At 43.9% G+C, this 20,961-nt stretch overlaps 1 protein-coding gene across 2 annotated transcripts in view; it reads right to left on the minus strand.

Annotated features, from left to right (window-relative positions):
- Positions 1–20,961, minus strand: part of EFCAB14 (EF-hand calcium binding domain 14) — a 41,200-nt gene that overhangs the window by 11,808 nt on the left and 8,431 nt on the right. For both annotated transcript variants that reach the window (XM_068239609.1, XM_068239608.1), the window contains exons 3-10: positions 17,051–17,196; positions 16,055–16,153; positions 11,211–11,321; positions 10,936–11,001; positions 8,980–9,150; positions 4,573–4,638; positions 3,138–3,249; positions 617–730 (exon numbers count right to left, since the gene is read on the minus strand). In XM_068239609.1, the coding sequence (XP_068095710.1) occupies positions 617–730; positions 3,138–3,249; positions 4,573–4,638; positions 8,980–9,150; positions 10,936–11,001; positions 11,211–11,321; positions 16,055–16,153; positions 17,051–17,196 (885 nt within the window). The remainder of the gene's footprint in view (positions 1–616; positions 731–3,137; positions 3,250–4,572; positions 4,639–8,979; positions 9,151–10,935; positions 11,002–11,210; positions 11,322–16,054; positions 16,154–17,050; positions 17,197–20,961) is intronic.

A 20,961-nucleotide genomic window follows, 5' to 3' on the forward strand; every position in this document is an offset into this window, starting at 1 on the left:
TCCTCCAAGTCATAGCAGCTCGGAGGGAGAAGTAATTTGGGGTCCGGAAATCGCCAGATCCCTGAATTACCCATGCCCGGGCCATGGACTACAGCACTACTGCAAAACAGCACCCAACTCAGGTGCTACATGGCTGGCGCTGTGAAGAGGCGCTTTGCCAATCCACTCCCCTATCAAATGGTTCTGGAGATTCTGTTCTTTCTGTAGAATAAAGACACATTAGAAGATCCTTCCTAGTAGGAGTTTCTATCAGTGCAGTAAAGTCACACATTGCAAACCCAGAAACTGTGCCAAGATGGCTTCCCAATAGTTCCAGGACACACACAATGTCATCATCCAGCTCCACAAACCATGCCATATGAGCAGCCACAGTTACCTAGTGGCAGCCCATAAGCTGGTTTCACAACAATTTCAAATTGACAGACACACAAACAAAGGTATATCAGCAACCATAGTCATTCAGTCATTCAGCTCCAACTCAGAAGTTGTATCTAGCTGGCTTTAATGGTCAGATACAATACCGAATCAACAGTCATACCAGCTAATAGCCACACAAAACAGCCAAATATTCTTGATCAGTTCCAGCAGTCAATGCCAGTCTTGAAGCTGTAATCACCTTGTCGCGTTATTGTCCCAGGAAATGGTGGATTCTTTTGCCGTCGTCTCCTCACAACAGACCTTGGATACTTTTTGGTAAGAGGAGTTCGTGCTGTTACAGTATCACTGTTATCTGTATAAATAAAAAAAAAAAAAACACACAACAAAATGTTTCTACCAGGGAAAATCAGATTATTAATATCTAGATAATAATGATAGGACTCTCGGAAAACAAAAGAAACCCATCCATACACATGGGAGAATGCAACCTGGTGGCCAGAGATAATGAGGAAGTGATGGGTGCTAATACTAAAGTCTTGCACACATGCTAGATACAGGGAGTGCAGAATTATTAGGCAAATGGCAAATGAGTATTTTGACCACATCATCCACTTTATGCATGTTGTCTTACTCCAAGCTGTATAGGCTCAAAAGCCTACTACCAATTAAGCATATTAGGTGATGTGCATCTCTGTAATGAGATGGGGTGTGGTCTAATGATATCAACACCCTATATCAGGTGTGCATAATTATTAGCCTTTCCTTTGGCAAAATGGGTCAAAAGAAGGACTTGACAGGCTCAGAAAAGTCAAAAATAGTAAAATAGTGAGATATCTTGCAGAGGGATGCAGCACTCTTAAAATGGCAAAGCTTCTGAAGCGTGATCATCGAACAATCAAGCGTTTCATTCAAAATAGTCAACAGGGTCGCAAGAAGCGTGTGGAAAAACCAAGGCGCAAAATAACTGCCCATGAACTGAGAAAAGTCAAGCGTGCAGCTGCCAAGATGCCACTTGCCACCAGTTTGGCCATGTTTCAGAGCTGCAGCATCACTGGAGTGCCCAAAAGCACAAGGTGTGCAATACTCAGAGACATGGCCAAGGTAAGAAACGCTGAAAGACGACCACCACTGAACAAGACACACAAGCTGAAACGTCAAGACTGGGCCAAGAAATATCTCAAGACTGATTTCTCTAAGGTTTTATGGACTGATGAAATGAGAGCGAGTCTTGATGGGCCAGATGGATGGGCCCGTGGCTATATTGGTAAAGGGCAGAGAGCTCCAGTCTGACTCAGACGCTAGCAAGGTGGAGGTGGAGTCCTGGTTTGGGCTGGTATCAAAGATGAGCTTGTGGGGCCTTTTCGGGTTGAGGATGGAGTCAAGCTCAACTCCCAGTCCTACTGCCAGTTTCTGGAAGACACCTTCTTCAAGCAGTGGTACAGGAAGAAGTCTGCATCCTTCAAGAAAAACATGATTTTCATGCAGGACAATGCTCCATCACACGTGTCCAAGTACTCCACAGCGTGGCTGGCAAGAAAGGGTATAAAAGAAGAAAAACGAATGGCATGGCCTCCTTGGTCACCCGATCTGAACCCCATTGAGAACCTGTGGTCCATCATAAAATGTGAGATTTACAAGGAGGGAAAACAGTACACCTCTCTGAACAGTGTCTGGGAGGCTGTGGTTGCTGCTGCACGCAATGTTGATGGTGAACAGATCAAAACACTGACAGAATCCATGGATGGCAGGCTTTTGAGTGTCCTTGCAAAGAAAGGTGGCTATATTGGTCACTGATTTGTTTTTGAATGTCAGAAATGTATATTTGTGAATGTTGAGATGTTATATTGGTTTCACTGGTAAAAAAAAAAAAAAAAGATAATTGAAATGGGTATATATTTGTTTTTGTTAAGTTGCCTAATAATTATGCACAGTAATAGTCACCTGCACACACAGATATCCCCCTAAAATAGCTAAAACTAAAAACAAACTAAAAACTACTTTCAAAAATATTCAGCTTTGATATTAATGAGTATTTTGGATTAATTGAGAACATGGTTGTTCAATAATAAAATTATTCCTCAAAAATACAACTTGCCTAATAATTCTGCACTCCCTGTAGTTCTCAGTTGTGTAGGGGAAACCTCTACCGAGAATGTGCACGGCAGCCCTAATGCATTGGCAAGAGATCTGGCCTAACACATGCCAAGACCCCTTTCCATAGCAACAGAACATGTTGCTAGCCTCCAGACGGGCAACAGTAATTGTGCGTGTTAATACTTTAAAAGGGATATTCCATCTTTTATGGAAGAACGGGGAAGGTGAGGTTTTATGTGCCCCAAGAACATCTTTTGCAGAAGCTCTGTGAAACAATGTATGTCAGTAGTCCTCTTATATATAGGTCTTAAAAATCAATGGAGTAGCGCTTGCGTGACATTGCGGCGGGGGGGTGTCAACAGCAACAAAGGAATTGGCGGTCGCTCGGCCAAAATTTTCCACCTGGCAGATTGCAGCGACCGTAGGCTAATGTACACCTGTCGGATTATCAGCTAAAGTGGTAGTTACGCCCACCTTAGCTGACTTTAATCAAGTGGGTGTACGAAGATTTACAAATGTCAAACTTTTTCAATGTCCAATCCAATTAAACCTCCTGGAAATCTCTTAATGAGCGATATCCTACAGACCTAGTCCATTCTTCTGTTGAGCACAGTAGATACTCTTTCTTTGCTTTGTTTAGCAGAACGTTGTAGTTTCTTGCTTACCAGTCTTTGCACTGTTGGCGACTTTCTCAGTGTCAGGCTTGTTTGTCAAGGCGTGAATGAGCTGCAGCTGCTCCTGGATATCAGAAACCGGCGTTTCCTCTTTCCTGGATTTCTGCAAGAAGATACAGAGGAAAGGAGTGAACTGGCTGCTTTGTATAGCCGGGGTCCCGTCTCAGACTAAAGAAACCAGCTGTGCTGCACTAATGTCAATGCAGCCAATCTCCCCCTCCAGAAGTGGAACAGAGGGCAAGGATGAGACTCCCCTCCCCCCACAAACAAGGGAAACTGAAGTACATGAGGCTTTGCTTGGGCTGTTCATTAACACGAATATGACATCTGATTTCATGCCATTTACACAACTTATAAGCTCAGAAACTTCTGCTTCATTTGAGTGAAATATGCAAGTAGGGGAAAAACAAAAAATATGTAAACATTTTATTTTAAAGGCTAGCTATTGAGGAAAAAAAAAAAAAAAAAGTGTGACCGGCGGATAATTGCAGCGATTCGTCGGGCGGCGGCATTTTACCATGCCAGCAGTCTCTGATCCTTAAAGGGGTTCTGTAGATATATTAAAAAACAAACAAACAAACAAACAAAAAAATTTTTTTACCTTGGGCTGCTACCTGCCCCCTGCAGCTGTCCTGCGCCGTCCTCTACAATCCTCCATTCCTCTGCCGCCGGTCACGGTCCAATTATTCGTCTAACTAGACAAATGCAACTGCGCCTGCACGGCCGCGTGCGTCCTAGCTCCCGCTTGCATCTCCGGGAGCTTACTGCGCAGTACGAAGTTTTCTCATACTGCGCTCGTGTAGTAAGCTCCCGAAGACGCGAGCAGGAGTGAGGCCGCACAGGAGCAGTTGCATTCGTCTAGTTAGACGAATAATTGGGCCGGGACCGGCAGCGGGGAACGGAGGACGCCGAAGGACAGGACAGCTGCGGGGGGCTGGTAGAAGTCTCAGGTAAGTGTCAGTTTTGTTTTTTTGTTTTTTAAGATATATCCACAGAACCCCTTTAAGGGGGCAGAGACTGCTGTAACGGAAGTAGTTAAGGTTCAGCATCTGGGGGGGTGGATTTGGGGTTAGGCATCAGCAGGGGTGTGTTTAAGGTTAGACATAGGTAAATAGAGGATTCTGTGTGAGAAAAGTGTTATGTTTAGTTGAAGAAAAATATCTGTATTATTTACCAATATATTACGATTGTAATTTCTTCTTTCAAAAAACATAGAATATCAGTACATTTTTTTTTTATATTCTATTAACCGAAATTGGGCGCTCAAATTGCCTATGGCTCTCTTTCATGTGAAATATCCGTTTCCTACCACAAATACAGAAGGACTGACTAGGTGTAAACAAAAGGCTTGTATTATTTACAAAACAAATAAATACACAAAGATCAATATTTACCAGCTGTCAGATAAGCTCTGCTCATTACTAACCTGGGAAGAGTCCACTTTGCTAGAATTGAGCAGCTGGTTGCCATTCACATCTGCTGAGTTTTCCACCTGTGAATAAATACACGTCACACAGTAAACTACAATACCAAACAAACCAGCTCAGGGAATGGCCAGGTCGTCTTTTATAGGATTAAAGATACGTGGCTTGTTTGTACACACTGAGGAAAGACAGATATACACACATACATTCATTTATATATAAAACTGCAGCATATCATGCAGCATTGTAACAAGCAATAAGGGTTCATAATACAAATTCAAGTGCAACGGTCTTAAAGTGAACCAGAGATGAAGCACCCTCATGTATTTTACCATATATATCAGTGGGGACATTAGAGAAAACACCTATCCTGCTCTCGGTTTCATTCTTCACTGTTCAGCTTGCTTCTTATCAGCCCTGATAAAATCCTCGACTGAGCATTCAGTCTGCCTTTGCTATAATGACTCAGCTATTATGATTCCTGAGCAGAGCCAGAAGGGGGCAGGCTTGGGCTTGAAAAGACATCAGAGAAGACAGACTCCGCTATAATGATTCCTGAGCAAAGCCAGACTGAATGCTCAGTCCGGGATTTTATCAGGGCTGATTAGAAGCAGGCTGGGCAGTGAAGAATGAAACAGAGAGCAGGGTAGGCGTTCTCTAATGTTCTCACGGATATATATGGTAAAATACACGAGGGTGCTTCGTCTTTGGTTCACTTTAACTACAATCACATTCATTATCTAAAATGTACCAGAATATCATGTACTGTAGTAGCTTACATAATTAGGGGTGCACCCTACAAGGCTGAGTCCACTGCATCGCTGCTGCCCCTTAGTATATAAATGTACCCCCTGTGTGTCCATTTATACATTACCTGTTCCTTGTCGCCCACCGTGCAGTGCCCATCCGTCTTAGGAACCCCCGGTGGCGTGTGCGGCGCTAACGGAAGTGCAGGGGATTCTGAAGACAGATGGGCACCACGCGGCGGGTGACACAGGACAGGTAATGTATAAATGCACACACATTTACATTTATACACTAGGGGGGCAGCACCAGGGGTTTCATTGCGTATGTCGTTCGGCTGGATATCACTCACTGCTACCACTTCGCACCCAATCTAACACAACAGCCTGACATCTTGCAGCATGTCTGATCAATACATGTGACCGATTCGGTCCGAAATTGGTTGCATCATCGTTCGGCATGCTCTTGGCGGCAGTGATTTTTAATGCCATTTGATAATTATCGAATTGGATGGTCGATCGGCTGCCAAGTTGATGTTTTGGCACTTTTAGAACTTGTGTACCCAGACAATTTCCTAGAAATTTCATGCCAAAATCAATCGGGAATAGGCCTGCGGTATATGGGCAAAACGACAGATCTTTCTAATCAGAGTGAGATTTGTCTCTTGGTCGAATCTGCCCATCACCGCTAGATGTATGGCTACAATATGGAATATCTGGATAGCCTTTAGGGGATCCCCAACTCCACCCACAAATAACACTACCGATGTCTAGATTCATGTTCGACAGAGATCTTGTGTTAGATTGTAAGCTCGTAAGGGCAGGGCTCTCTACTTTTCTGTCTTGTAAAATGTATGTTTTGTTAATCGCTTATGGACCATGCCCTGTTTGGAACTTGTTATTCCTGCCAGGGCATAAATTTCAATCATCACTGCTGCACGCTCCCACCCCTCTCTTGTCGCTGCAGCCCCCTCGTTCTGCCAATGGCAGAGCTTCCCTGAGCTGTTCAGGAGCAGATTTCTTTGGCTACTTACCCCCCTGTGATCACTGTGAGCCAAACACATTGGCTCCTGACCGGCTCAGGGAGCTCTGCCGTCATAACGATGGCAGAGCGAGGGGGCTGCAGTGACGGGTGAGCGACGTAAACAGCTGTAGCAGAGGGTCAGTGCGGCAATTGTTGGTAAGCGCCATTTTTCAAACCAGCAGAGTCTCTGGTCCTTAAAGAGAGCCCAATGTGGGAAAAAAAAAAGTAGGCTCCCTGATCCGCAGGGCTGAGCGGATCAGATGGCCGCAAAAACCGATGCTCCCTGCCACATCTGTGGGCCGCAATGGCCCACTTTCACTTTGGAGACCTATAGGTCACAACCCTGCACTGAGAGACTGTGTGTCTCTCATAGCGTGCATGGAGGCGGGGAAGCGGCAGGGGGCGCAGCCAGGAAGAGCTGCCCAATTGCAGCTCAGGAAGCCATGTTTATTGTTGCTAATCCCCGAGGGGGGGGGGGGGGGGGGGCGGCTAGGGGGTTGGGTCTATAGCACGCGCGCCCCCCCCCCCCCCAGAACCACCTCGGGCTCTCTCTACGGGGCCAAAGACTGCTGGTATGGAAAAAGTTAACTTTATCTGTCACTATTTCTGTCATCATGTTCTCCAAGTCTGTATTTGATTGCATTGTCTGTATTTTCATGTATACCAATGTCTACATATCATGACATGTACCCTTGACTGCTTCTTCCTTTGCATAATGCCACGGAAGATGATGAAGCTATATAAAATCATCAATAATAATCAGAAGCTAATGGTGGCCATACATGGTACGATTTTTTCATACAATCTTACCATTTCTATGTAGTATAAGGGTAAATTAGGTAAATATACTGAGGATAATTTAGGCAGTTCCCTTATATTACATAGAAATGGTAAGATTGTATGAAAAAAATTGTATCATGTATGGCCACCATTAAACTGAGAACAACAGACCTTCTCGTGATCCTTTGTGCTCTATGTCACACTATATTATGCATTCTTACATCTTGTATGCTTTACAATAAAAATAATTAAGGGTGCAAATGAGAGCGTGCGTCATTCTATGCCAAATCAACAAAACTTTTCAGATGGATCCTCTCAGATTATTGGCGATTTTATTTTTTTTACACGTTGTCAACATGGCCAGATTAAGTCATATTAAAAAGGACAGTAAGCTCAGTAGGATTTGCGCTACGGCCTTTCAACATTACCCTCAGGCCCGGTTCACATTAGCGTTCCCTGTCCGGATCAGCCTGATCGGATCCGGACCGTATACTGTACAAACGGAACGTACGTTCCGCATAGTGATGCAAAGTCTATGCGGACGTTCACATGCGTACGTTCCGTACAGTACGGAGCCGGACTGGATCCGGACACTTTTCCAACATGCGCTATTTTTTGGTCCGGCTCACGCACCCGGACCGGAGCCTGACTGCACCATCCGGATATAGAAAACCAATGGGAAACGGAAGCACAGAACACACTGGAGACAACACCGGACGTTCTACCCCACTTCCTATGCGTATCATAGCGGCCATTTCGGATGGGGACACATGGGCCCAGCATATCTGGAGTGGAGCAGCACTGACACACGTGCTGGAGCTGTTTTGGCAGTATGTCGGAGGTGGAGGTGAGGCCTACAGCGGAGGACCTGATTCTACAGGTGCACCAGGTGCACCTTCTGCAGACCTCAACAAATTTTAAGGTATTTTGTTGTTGTTTTTTTTTTTTTCCCCCCCACGGATCCGGATGGCAGCCTGAAGCAGTCCTGATGCAAACGGACCGGATCCGGATCGGAACCGTACGGTTCCAATCCGGATCAGGTCCTGATACGATCCGGATCCGGTCCGTTTGCATGCCAAAACGCAAGTGTGAACGGGGCCTTAGGAGGTATAAACTAGTTTTACATACATTGTCTATTTTTATTTTCACATAGGCTTTCCTGTAATATGCAAATCAGGCTTTATCTATATTTTCAGGAATCAAGTTCAATATTTTTGTTCCCCATACTAAATTCATACTGCTATGTAGTTACCATGTAACAATTTGTGTCCAGGAGATGGTTATGATTTAGAATTTATATAGAGCTGACATCTTCAGTAGCGTTGTACAGAGTATATATAGTTTTGTCACTTAACTGTCCCTACCATAGTCATGTCTATATTGTGTAATGTATGTATAATAGCGTAGGGCCAATTTAGGGGGAAGCCTGGTCTGTATGTTTTTGGGACGTGGGAGGAAACAGGAGTGCCTGGAGGAAACCCACACAGACATGGTGAGAACATACAAACTCCGCACAGATAGTGACCCGGCTGTGATTCGAGCCATGGAGCCAGCGCTGCAAAGCGACAGAACAAACCACTACGCCACCCGTGCTGCCAGAGATATACAAATAAAGATCTGAAATGTCACCGTTTGAGAGAGGTGGGAATATAAAAATTCTGACATGCTGCAAAAACATGACCTTTAGCCTGTTGTCCTGACAAGAAATAACCATAGACAGAGATATACACACACGAGCACGCACCATGCAACATTTTTTGCATCAGATGTACACACAGGCTTTATCTTATTTTGTATATGCTTTTACTACTTTTGCACAGCGTAAAGCCTTAGGCACACATGGATGTAGAGTGAGCACGCACCAGTCCAGAGATATTCTCCTTCTCATTCCTGGTGACAGGCTGGTTAGCCTCCAAGGTGGCAACTCTTTGGCTTATATTAGAGGCAGCGGCCTCAATTTTATTGAGACGCAGATCATTGTGTTGCTGATAAAACACAAAGGTTGTGTTCAGATCCTCCAGGGAGCTCTCTACCTGCAGAACATAAAGCAATGGGAGAACACAGTCAGAGTATACTTTAAAATGTGCATATAGATGCTGCCACTTTTTGAAAATGAAAGTTCAGCTTATTCATTACAGGACAACATTACAGCCCACATGGTATTCTGCAGACTGGATCATCGTCATCTGTAATGTATAAAACAACAAAACAGAAGAACTAAACTGCAATCAGGAGAACAGTTTCAAAAACTTTACTGAAAAGCTGATCATCTAATCAGAAAACACATTAAAAGAAATTGTTTCACAGTCCCTTTACTTCCTATTGGGGGGGGGGAGGGGAAGACGACGACTGGATTGTGTTTTCCTATGGCACCTTTCACACTTAATGCGGTTTAACTGTAATCTTTTTAACAATGCACTGCTATGGAAAAAAAATGCGTACTAACATACACCAACTGATTAAGTGTAAATGGGCCCCAACAGTGTTTCTGATCAGCACTGTGATCGACATTATGATCAAGATCACCAAGGACCAACATTGCTGTTCTGTATATCGATCCTGATGGCGATCATGATCCCATAGAACAAAGATGCTGGGTCTCTACCTGGATTTAAGGCCGGCTGGCCAATTTTAATGCAAGTGCCACAGTGCAGAGCACAACGTTTCGACCGCAGAGGTCTTTCTCAAGTGCTTGAGAAAGACCTCTGCGGTCGAAACGTTGTGCTCTGCACTGTGGCACTTACAATAAAATTGGCCAGCCGGCCTTAAATCCAGGTAGAGACCCAGCATCTTTGTCCTATGTGTGGAAGTAACCCTATGGTGGATGAGGGGCTTTGCTGGTTGACTCTCTGGTGCTGTTAAATGTTGGGTTGCAGCGTTGGGATATCTGTATTGCTTTGGCGATCATGATCCCCCCCCCCCCCCCCCCAAAAAAAAAAAAACATCAACAATTGGCCAATAAGATGTTTTGGTCTAATTGAATGTCTTCTTGGCCAAAAATAAAAAAAATTGTATGGTGTATGATCGGCTTTACAGCATACAAACAAAAGGCTTGTGAAGGGAGTGAATGGTGTCCTTATTACAGACAAGTTCTTCGCTCTCTTCGACATATATTTTGCTTCTTGCTTATTGCAGTATACTTCAGAATGAATGCAAATATTAAAATATGCATTGACAGAACGCCAACTTGCATCTGCAGTGCGAAAAACACAAATCTCTAAATGGGATGCATCTGCGTGAATCACACATAACTGCGTCTGCCTGCTGCTCAGCCTAGGCCCAGAACTTTATGCAAGCCCCACATTTTGCATTCACTTCACACACATGGGCTGAGCAGCACTCTGAAGAAGATGGAGATCTTTAGATTGTGGACACCAGGAACATAATTTACTTTGGAACACCCTTCAGCAGCTCCCAATCCAGAGATCAGTATAGGAACACCTTATAAAGCAACCCCCCCCCCCCAGGGTGGCCTCCCTGCACATGCGTGGTAGCTCCATTCCACTCGGCTTTCTTCAGTAACAGCCGGTAGGGATCAGCACCTGTGCAATAGCATGAACATGATCCGGATGTTGCCAATGTAAGTCGAGCGGGTCGGAGATAGCGCACATGTGTGAGGCTCCGACATGTGGACTTTTGGGGTCCTGCCACTGGAATGACACTGTGGAGGACAGGGGAAGCCTCTTTAGCATGCAGAGGCTTCCCCCATAGGTGCATTTTTTTTTCTGTTACAGGTACTCTTTACACAACATCAGCAGAGCTTCACATAAGATTGAATATATAAATATCTGCATTATAGTTCAGATTAGCAGCATTACCTGCGTCAGGCTGTGTGTTCCAGTAGCTGGAGGACCTGTTGGCGATAGTCTGGATGTGACACCAGCCTAGAAGGCATGAATGGAGGATTGATACATTGTACAGGACAAGCACACACTTTCAGTTATATAGCTGGAGAATATCTGTTTATCAGAAAGGTGAGCTAGCTATACAGTACAGAGGAGAGTTCCTGCAGCTAAACAATGTCTAATCATTCTATAGAGGCACAGAAACTTCTACGGCAAAATATAAATTCTAGGATATGGGACAAACATACCACATCCTTCTGCAGTGCCTCCACCTTCTTCTTCTGCTCCTCAGAGGCGGCCTGAAGTGTTTCAACATCATGGTGGACGCTGGTCAATGTGCTGCCCAAGGTGGCCACACTCTGGAAGGGCAGAAAAAAGAGACGAGTGAGCTGACAGAGGTGGAGGAAGAAGAGATGGGTAACAGATCAAGCTGTGATAGAGGGAAAAAGAGAGAATTAAGCCTCATCTACATGGAACAATTTTCCATCAGATAGACAGATCTATTAGATAGATCTAATAAGAAATTGCATGGTGTGTGTTGACGTCCAGATTGTTTTAGATCAATTTTGCGATAGATTTTGCTTTGATAAGTACCCAAAATCTATTGCACATCTAATGCTGGGCATACACTGCTCGAATTTGCCGCTCAATTCTTCCACTCTAATGATTCCCCGCTCGATTCTGCAGGCGATTCTCTTATCTTCCGCTCGTTTTTCATATCTTTTTCCATTGTCCTCAATGCAGAATCGAGCGGCGAAACGATCGGGCGGTAGATCGGACATGTCGGAAATTATCTATCGAGCTATCTAAATGACTCAGAATCGAGCCGTGTATTCCCAGCATAACGCAATCAGATTGGAAATTATCTAATAGATCCTATCCAAAGGAAAATTGTACCGTGTAGATGAGGCTTAAGGTGGCCACACACACCATACAATTTTTTAAATATCTGTTCAATGTAAGAATTGCAATACATTTTTCTGACTGATTGTAACATTTCAAAAATATGACCAATGTAACACACACGCATGTTAACCACTTCAGCCTACAGCTTCGAAAATCTTATGCATCCGAGCAATGTTCACCTCCCATTCATTCGCTAATAACCTTATCGCTACTTATCAAAATTAATTGATCTATATCTCGTTTTTTCCGCCACTAATTAGGCTTTCTTTAGGTAGTACATTTTGCTAAGAGCCCTTTACTGTAAATACATTTTAACAGGAAGATTAAGATAGAAATGGAAAAAAATCATTATTTCTCAGTTTTTGGCCATTATAGTTTAAAATTAATACATGCTACAGTAATTAAAACCCATGCATTTTATGTGCCCATTTGTCCCGCTTATTACACCATTTAAATTACATCCCTATCACAATTTATGGCGCCGATATTTTATTTAGAAATAAAGGTGCATTTTTTCAATTTGCGTCCATCACTATTTACAAGCTTATAATTTTAAAAAATTTAATAAGATACTCTCTTGACATGTATATTTAAAAAGTTCAAACCCTTAGGTAACTATTTATGTAGTTTTTTTTTTTTTAATTGTAATTTTTTTTTATTTTTTTTTTAATAGAAAAATGTATTTGGGTAATTTTAGTTTGGGAGGTAAATAGCCAATTTTAGATGTAATATAATGTTTTTTTTTATTCAATACAGGTATGTGGGTGCAGTTTACTATTTGGCCACAAGATGGCCACATTCAAAAAATTCCTAGATGCGAACGATGTCGCATCTAGGAACTAAAATGAAGAGAAGAAGTTTCCTGGGGGCAGAAATACCACGCTCTCTGATGAGAAAGCGTCGGTATTTCTGCCGGGGACTTAGATCGGTGAATGGGAATTATATTCCCATTCACTGATCGGGAGGACAGCGGGAGGCAGCGGGCGCGCGCCCGATCGCGCGCACCACACGGCTGCAGCACCACTGCCTATCTGGACGGATATATGCGTCCAGATATGGCGAAGTGGTTAAATTTTTCCCCAATTATGATAAAAAATTATTGGAAACTGACAAAATTACTAGGGTATGTATATAATAAATTGACAATCCAACAAACACCATATAATCTTTAGAAAGATTGAAGAAAAATCTGGCATTCTGGATCGATTAAAATCGAAGAAAACGGGAAATCCGATCGTATTTTTCAGTCGAATGCAAAAAAAAAAAAAAAAAAAAAAAAAAAAAAAAAAAAAAAAAGCTTTCAATTTTTTTCAGGAAATCCGATAGTTTTTATCGAATTAACGTAAAATCGGATCATTTTATTGTATCTTGTGTGGCCACCTTTAACAGGACAAGGTGAAAGAGGAAGATGTGGTAGAGTATGTAAAAAGCATGTCTAACATGGGGGTGGGGCATGGATTAAGGATTGAGGTGCGTACACACATGCGACTATAGTCGTTTGTAACGATCGTTCCCCGATCTTTACCAACGACGATCGTTACAAAAAACAAACCACCGACTATTAAGGCAAACGACGAACGAGCCAAATCGCTACAAAAGAAAGTTCTGTCTCGGCGGATTTTAACCAACGACGATCGTTTGCAAAAGTAGTACATCGTTGGAAACGATCGTTCGTACTAGGCTTGACATGCGCATTTCACTATTTCTCCATGGAACTTCTCATTTTTATGCGCAGGCGCAATAGTTGCTTTCTGTGATGTAACGTTCGTTCTAACGATCAGATCGTTACACACATTTTAAAACTATCTTTACTTAGGTCGTTCTTTCATCAATTAAAAGTTCGTTCGTCGTTCTTAACGAACGATCGTTGTCGCATGTGTGTACGTAGCATTAGGGTTAAAGAAGAAGAAAAGGACAAGCAGATGGGTAACAGAAACGGGTGAGAGAAGTATAGAGAGAGATTAGTAAAGGCAGCCATACACTGGTCGATGTGCCATTAGATCGACCAGCTGACAGATCCCTATCTGATCGAATCTGATCAGAGAGGGATCGTATGGCTGCCTTTACTGCAAACAGATTGTGAATCGATTTCAGCCTGAAACCGATTCACCATCTGCTGAGCTGCTCCTGCCGCCTGTCCCCCCCCCCCGTATACATTACCTGATGCTGGCTCCCGGGCATCTTCTCCGCATTGCACGGCTCTGTTCCGGCTCCATTACGGCGCTTCCTGTGTTACTCCGTGACCAGGAAGTTCAAATAGAGCGCCCTCTATTAGAACTTCCTGGTCACTGCAGTGACACAGGAAGAGCCGGGATGGATGGAGCCGGAACAGAGCCGTGCAGCATGGAGAAGACGCCCGGGAGCCAGCCTCAGGTAATGTATACCTGATCGGATCGGCCGCCGCTAGCGACGCGCACTTTACCCGCGGGCGATCAAGGGCAATTTCCCGCACGGCGCGATCGACTGACCGATCCGATTCCGGGAGGGAATCGGATCGGCGGCTGCATTTACCGCGAACGATTGGCAGCAGATCTGCTGTCGAAACGGCCGGGAATCGAGCCAGTGTATGGCTACCTTAACAGATTGATGTGAATGGAAAGGAGGAACTGATGGATAGAGGATTAGGTGCTATGGAGAGATAAGAATCAGATTGTGACACAGGAGGAGAAGAGATAAAGTACATAAACTGGGGTGGAGGAGGTGATAAAAATGGACTGAGAAAGAGGAAAGAGATTGGCAACAGACTGAGGGAAGAGGAGATGGGCTATCATATGAAGGGATGGGAGAAATGAGTGATAAGGCTGCCATACACTGGTCGATTGCCACTAGATCGACTAGCAGATAGATCCCTCTGTGATCAAATCTGAGCAAAGAGGGATCAATTGGCTGCCTACACTGCAAACAGATTTTCAATCGATTTCACTATGAAACCGATTCACAATCTGTGGAGCGGCTGCCCCTCCTGCATACATTACCTGATCTGGCCGGCGCCAGTCCCCCGGTCTCCGCTGTCTCTTCTCTGCTCTGGGCTCTAGCTTCACTTTACTTCCTCTCAGGCGAAGTTTAAACAGTAGAGTGCGCTCTACTGTTTAAACTTCCCCCAACAGGAAGTGAAGCCAGCCAGAGCCCAGCGCGGAGAAGGGACAGCGGGGACACGCTGGCGGAACAGGTAATGTATTGCCGCTAGCGGCAGTCGGACATTTCGAACGCAGCTATCGACGCACTCCCGACCCGCCAGCGATCGAGCTAAATCTTCATCACGGACAGATAGACGGGATAGATTTCGGACGGAAATCGGTCGTTCGCTCAGCGTTTGCGCATCGATTTCACAGCAGGTTCGATCACAGTGATCAAATCTGCAGTCTATCGGTGGAAAATAGTGTAAGTGTATGGGCACCTATAGTTTGATGAACCTCCTAACAAAGGGAGGTTCTAAACCGAGCTAGTCGTTGAGGGAGTGGGCCTTGGGGAGCATCATTCCTTACCTACAGGGTACTGCTCCTCTGGTCACCCCGTCCGTTTGGGGTGCACCATTTTCTCTTCAGACCGGCCGCAGAACTGCAGTATGTATTTCCCGGCAGGGTTGGGAGCGCACGCCGCAACGCGTGCCAGGAGATGTAGCAGTTGATGCAAATACATTCTCTGTATTCGCATCCACAGACTACATCTCCCGGCATGCATTGCGGTACCTGCACTCACAAGACTGCAGAGAGATACAAACTGCAGTTGTTGCAACCAGTCTGTAGAGAAGACAGCACTTCCAAACGGATGGGGGAAGGTGACCAGAGGACCAGCACACCATAGGTATGTAATGGTGCTCCCCCCAACCCCTGCTTCCAGTTTAGAAACTCCCTCGATGAAACAGTTGATAACAAGAGACTGATGTACAAGAGGCAGATTATAGAATGTGGTGAAGGGAACAGTGACAGACTTACATGGGTAGAGGAGATGGGCGATCACCTGGGATGTTATACTGGGTCGGAAGAGATGGGTTACAGAACTGAGAGGCAGAAATGGGATACACTAGAAGTGACAATTTCCTAAACCCTATTGTGTCAGATTGGGGTGGACATTTTCTGGCTAAAGAGGTAAAAGAGGTAAAATGAAGGTAGAGACAACCATAAAGAATAAACAGAGGAAGGTGACACGTGTGTCTGTCAGCTCTAAACAAATGGGGCTCATTTACCTTCTGAAGCTCCTCCATGGTCTTCGGTAAGTTGATGACATCTGAAGCAGATTTCAGATTGGCTTTTAGCTGATTGACAGCACTGCTGAGCTGGATAATCTGAGAAATTCAACAAAAATATAAAACAATAACATCTGGCAGGATTTTACAACTCAGTCGACCAATTATCACGTGTATGAGTAACAGCCAATCTTTTCCAAAGGGACAGGCGGTAAGTGAACAAGGCTGCCAACATCTGCCCCGAAATATGAGCCCCTGCTCTCCCCTCTCCGGTGACCTCACCCCTCTGGTGCTTATACTCCTTTTGTAAATACAGTAAAACCTTGGATTGAGAGTAATTTGTTTGAAAGCGCTTTGCAATACAAGCAAACATTTTCTGAAATTTTTACTTGATATACAAGCAAAAAAACATATACGGGTGTCATGACATCACAACGGAGCCAATGGTTCATCTCCCTATGATGCTGCAGGATTTTACTTAATCTGAATGAAGGGGGGGGGGGGGGGGGGGAGGGGCGCGGGCATGAGGGAATGGGGCGAGCCTACAGATGGCAATGATTCTGCTACAGTGAAAGTCTTGTTCACGTTTTTAATTTTATACAGTACAGTGCTTCGTGTTAAACATCATTCTATAACTGTTTTTGGATTGAGGAACGAATCATCTGAGGTTCCATTAATCTTTATGGGGAAATTTGCTTTGATATAAGAGCGCTTTGGATTACAAACATGTTTCCAGAACTACTTATGCTCGCAAACCAAGATTCCAATGCAGAACTGCCATAACAACAGAGACGATTGACATTATGACAGTGTTAAAACAAGAATGTACAGGACAAAATACCTACAACTTCCATGCAAAATCTGGGAAGACTGCACACTAAAGTGAGAACGCATATCTCAGTGAAAATTGGCCCCGCTTTAGACAGTAAAAGCTGACTGACCAGTGGCTGCCGTTAAAGCTTTCTGTAGTATTGGGAAACACTCTGCCCATCTCACCTGCCGGTTCATGTCAGTGAGGTTTGTCCAGAGCTTATCGAGGCCATGCTCTCCACTAACAAACTCGTCCAACTTCTTCTGCTTCGCAAGCAGGTCTTCCTTTATTCCTGGAATGTCCTGAGCTGAATTTTGCTGTTTGGATTCCACTATATGGAAATAAAAAAAAGATTTTAGCACGAAGCAACCCTTGTGCAATAATGAAATCTTCTACTGAAAAAATAAAATCAGATATGGGATTTGGCAGATGGGCCAGTCTTTTAAGCAGAATATCAATATTCTAGGTTCACCATTTTCAATTATGACAATCCCCTCGGGAAAAGATGCTGCTTCACTGTTCAAACCACAAATTCCCCAATTGTACTCTCTCTCTCGACATTTCTTGGGGGTACAAGGAGACCTACATGCGGCGTCCCTGTTGAGATGCAAAGCATTTTGCGTGGGCTAACGCCTACGGGATACAGCATTGATGTAGTTTAAAGCCCAATCTACACGATACGATTCTTTGTACGATTTAATTACGATTCTATTACGGTAAATCCGACATGTCCGATCAGGATTCGATTCGATTCAGTTAGACAATGGCAAATCAAATTGCATCGAATCCTGATCGGACAAGTCGGATTTAATCAAATCTTAAATAGAATCGTACAAAGAATCGTATCGTGTAGATTGGGCCTTAGATCCGGCATATTGTGGCAAGCAGATGCAATTTGCAAATGCTATGCCATTTTAATTAATGAGTCAATAGACATAAGGCAGCCAGTATACAAGTCAGATCTGAGCACACATCCCGTTTTTATTTTTGTTTGCCGTTCCCCAATTGTAGGAAGGCAAGGTCCATGCAGCAGTAGGATAAGCTGTTTATAGGCCGCTTTGCTACAACCTTAATCTTCTCAAAGAGAGGATTCTCCTCAGATGTCCTGCACTGAGCAAACATGACTTCTAAATGACTCGCCAAATTCTGCAACGTCAGCAATCCCACATGCCCTAGATGCATTATGCAGGCCCTTACATCTTCCATAAAATGTAGGATTATCCTACTATCATAGCATATTGAAAGCAGTTCATTGATTTCCTATATGATGAAATGAGAAGCCCAACCATGCTACACCCAAAACTCTGTCTGCTGCGGATAAGTGAGCCCTTTAAAGCGGCATTGTCACCATAAAAATCAAATTTCAACAGCAACTGGTCCAGTGTTCTCCCCAGGCTCTTTTAGCCGGGTGCTCCACCCGGCTAGTTTTGATGAGCACCCGGCTGTCATTAGCTCACTTCCTCCTATTCTGTAAGCATAATTGCTCACGGAAGCCCTGGCCCTGCATTCTCTCATCTCACCCACCCGGCTACTTTCTCATGCCACCCGGCTACTATTTCATGCCACCCGGCTGGAAAAAATTTCTGGGGAGAACACTGTGGTCTAAGTGTAAGAAGTGATAAAGGTGCTAATCCTGCATTCAAAACTTTCTCTGCCGTTATGGTTTGGAGTTATCACATACCTTAGGAGCACTGGCCCTTTAAGTGCCATTGCCATTATGCCAATTATCTATAATATTATTCCTACTCTTCCCTTTAGTTCCCTCCTAGTGACATAAGACAGTGCACTTCCTAGTATAAACCTCAGTGGGAGTGTCTGAAGACTCTGGGAGGAGGGCGGGTAACGAATACACAATTAGCAAGAGGAGAAAAAAAAAGTGAGGGAGGAAATGTCAGGAGGTCAAATGTAACAAAGATGGAAACTGCCTAGAATAGGATGCTCTACTTTTCCTTTATAAAAAATTCACAGGGATCATAACGTGGACAGTGCAATACATCTCTTATGTAAGTAGAACTAGTATTTATATATGTGTTTTTTTTATTTCTAGGTTAGCAGGGGTGTCACTGGTTCTTTAAAGTTATGTTTAAGTACGGGAAGGGGCTGAATTAAACTGATGGTGGGCTAGATTACCTAATCCTCCTGATGCTGCTCTTGGGCTTCAGGGTCCCCCCTCGTTCCCAGTCCTCTTTGTACTCGGTTGTATGCCTTCATCAAATATTCTCTCAGAGGTTTCCCCCAGTGTTGACAAGCGACTAACTGCTCATGTGTACGTTCCAAACTATGTGTGCACAGCATGAGGAAGTCTGAAGGCTAGAGACACATCTGTATAGTGTCAGTCCTGCAATTTCGCCTGAGGGATCGCGATCCAATCCTTGCCGGGCGACATGCCTTGTATGTGCGCATGAGGCTTTAAGTAATCTAGCCCACCATAAGCTTAATTCAGTCGTTTGTATCCTCGCTTTAGGGGCAGGGCTGTGGAGTTAGAGCAATTTTGGGTACCTGGAGTCTGTGGTTGCTTAAACTGAGGAGTCAGAAGATTTTTGTACCGACTCCACAGCCCTGTTCAGGGGTGCTATAATAATGTATGCAAGGAGAGAAACTACATCCCAGAGGCTGTCAACTGTAAGGATTATCCTCTCCCTCCAATACAAAAATCTCACATATGCCCATAGAAGCGGCCCATCTAAAACTCACAGTATAGTCACTATGGACTACTAACCAAATAGCAGCAGAATTTTTATTTAAAGATTCTTTTTATTGAATTTGGCACAGTGCACATTTAAAAGGACATTCATCATCTCCTCACCACACACACAGGTGGGGAAAACAAAACAAGAACAGCTCAATGGACATAAAAGTACATTCACCCCCCTCAACCCACCCTCTCCAGCCCCAGCAACCAATAGCAGCAGGAAAATAATTAGGTGAAAATAAAGAGAAAAGATCAATCAAACTAAAATAAGACTTTTCTTTTTCTTAACAATAGGAGTGACATTGGTGTCAACATGCAAAACAATTGACAAGTATATTTGCACAAGCTTGTTCAAAAGGTGTAAGTCATGCAAGACTCAAGTTGTGCAGAATAGCCCTATTAAATATCACTCAGGCTAGGAACACAGTTAGCAGAAACGCTTGGGAGGCCCTTTGCCTGACTAATAGTGCTGGCCCTGTTCAGAGGGAAGCCCATAAGACTATCAATAGGTTTGTAATACATGTGGTAGGAAACCGGAGAGTCCAGAAGACACACATGCGAACATGGAAAAAGCATACAAGCTCTATGCAGATGGTGTCCTGTCCAGGGTTAGAAAGGCTATCCACTATGCCCACCTCCATGGTCTATACCCCAATGCAAGAAATACCTGCAGAACATCTACCTCAATACTAACTGGTTTCCTGCAAGGTAATACGAGGAGTGTACTCTGTGACAAAATAAAACTTTTATGCTGCTCCTCTTACCTGGCTGATTCAATGTCAGAAGCTGTAAACTGAGACTTCCTACACAGCACATGCCTTTGGCAAAGAAGTTTGAACTACTAAAATACAGAATACCAAGAAAAAAGTGCAACATGCACCCTCAGCATAGGGCTTATGCTAGGTACACACCATACAATTTTCTGGCAGATTTTCCTGCCAGATCGATTATTCCCAACATATTTGATCTGAATTTTAATCGATTTTCCAATTGTTTTTTTTTCGATCAATTTTCATTCAGTTCTATGAAAATCGATCGGAAAAATAAAATGGATCGGAAATCAGATATGTTGGAGATAATCGATCTGGCAGAAAATTGTATGGTGTGTACCTAGCATAACTGATCTCTGCTAGCCAATCAGGATCTTCACTGAAAAATGCATGTACAGCTAAAAGGATTCCGAGATACCTTCTTAGATAAAACAAATAAACTCACGGTAGTGAAGTCCTTTTTCTTCTGAGCATTCTAAATACATTTTACTCCCTTCAGGTTGTAGGATAGGTCGCAAAGGGGGGGGGGGGATTAGTACACACATGCGTATGGGCAATTTTGAGAACAGTAACATCTGTGTTCCCCTCCATGTACTAGCGTGGCCCCACTGCGCAGGTGCAGAGTACGGCTCCT

This window comes from Hyperolius riggenbachi, chromosome 6 (genome assembly GCF_040937935.1).
Source record: "Hyperolius riggenbachi isolate aHypRig1 chromosome 6, aHypRig1.pri, whole genome shotgun sequence".
In the NCBI taxonomy this organism is placed as follows: domain Eukaryota; kingdom Metazoa; phylum Chordata; class Amphibia; order Anura; family Hyperoliidae; genus Hyperolius; species Hyperolius riggenbachi.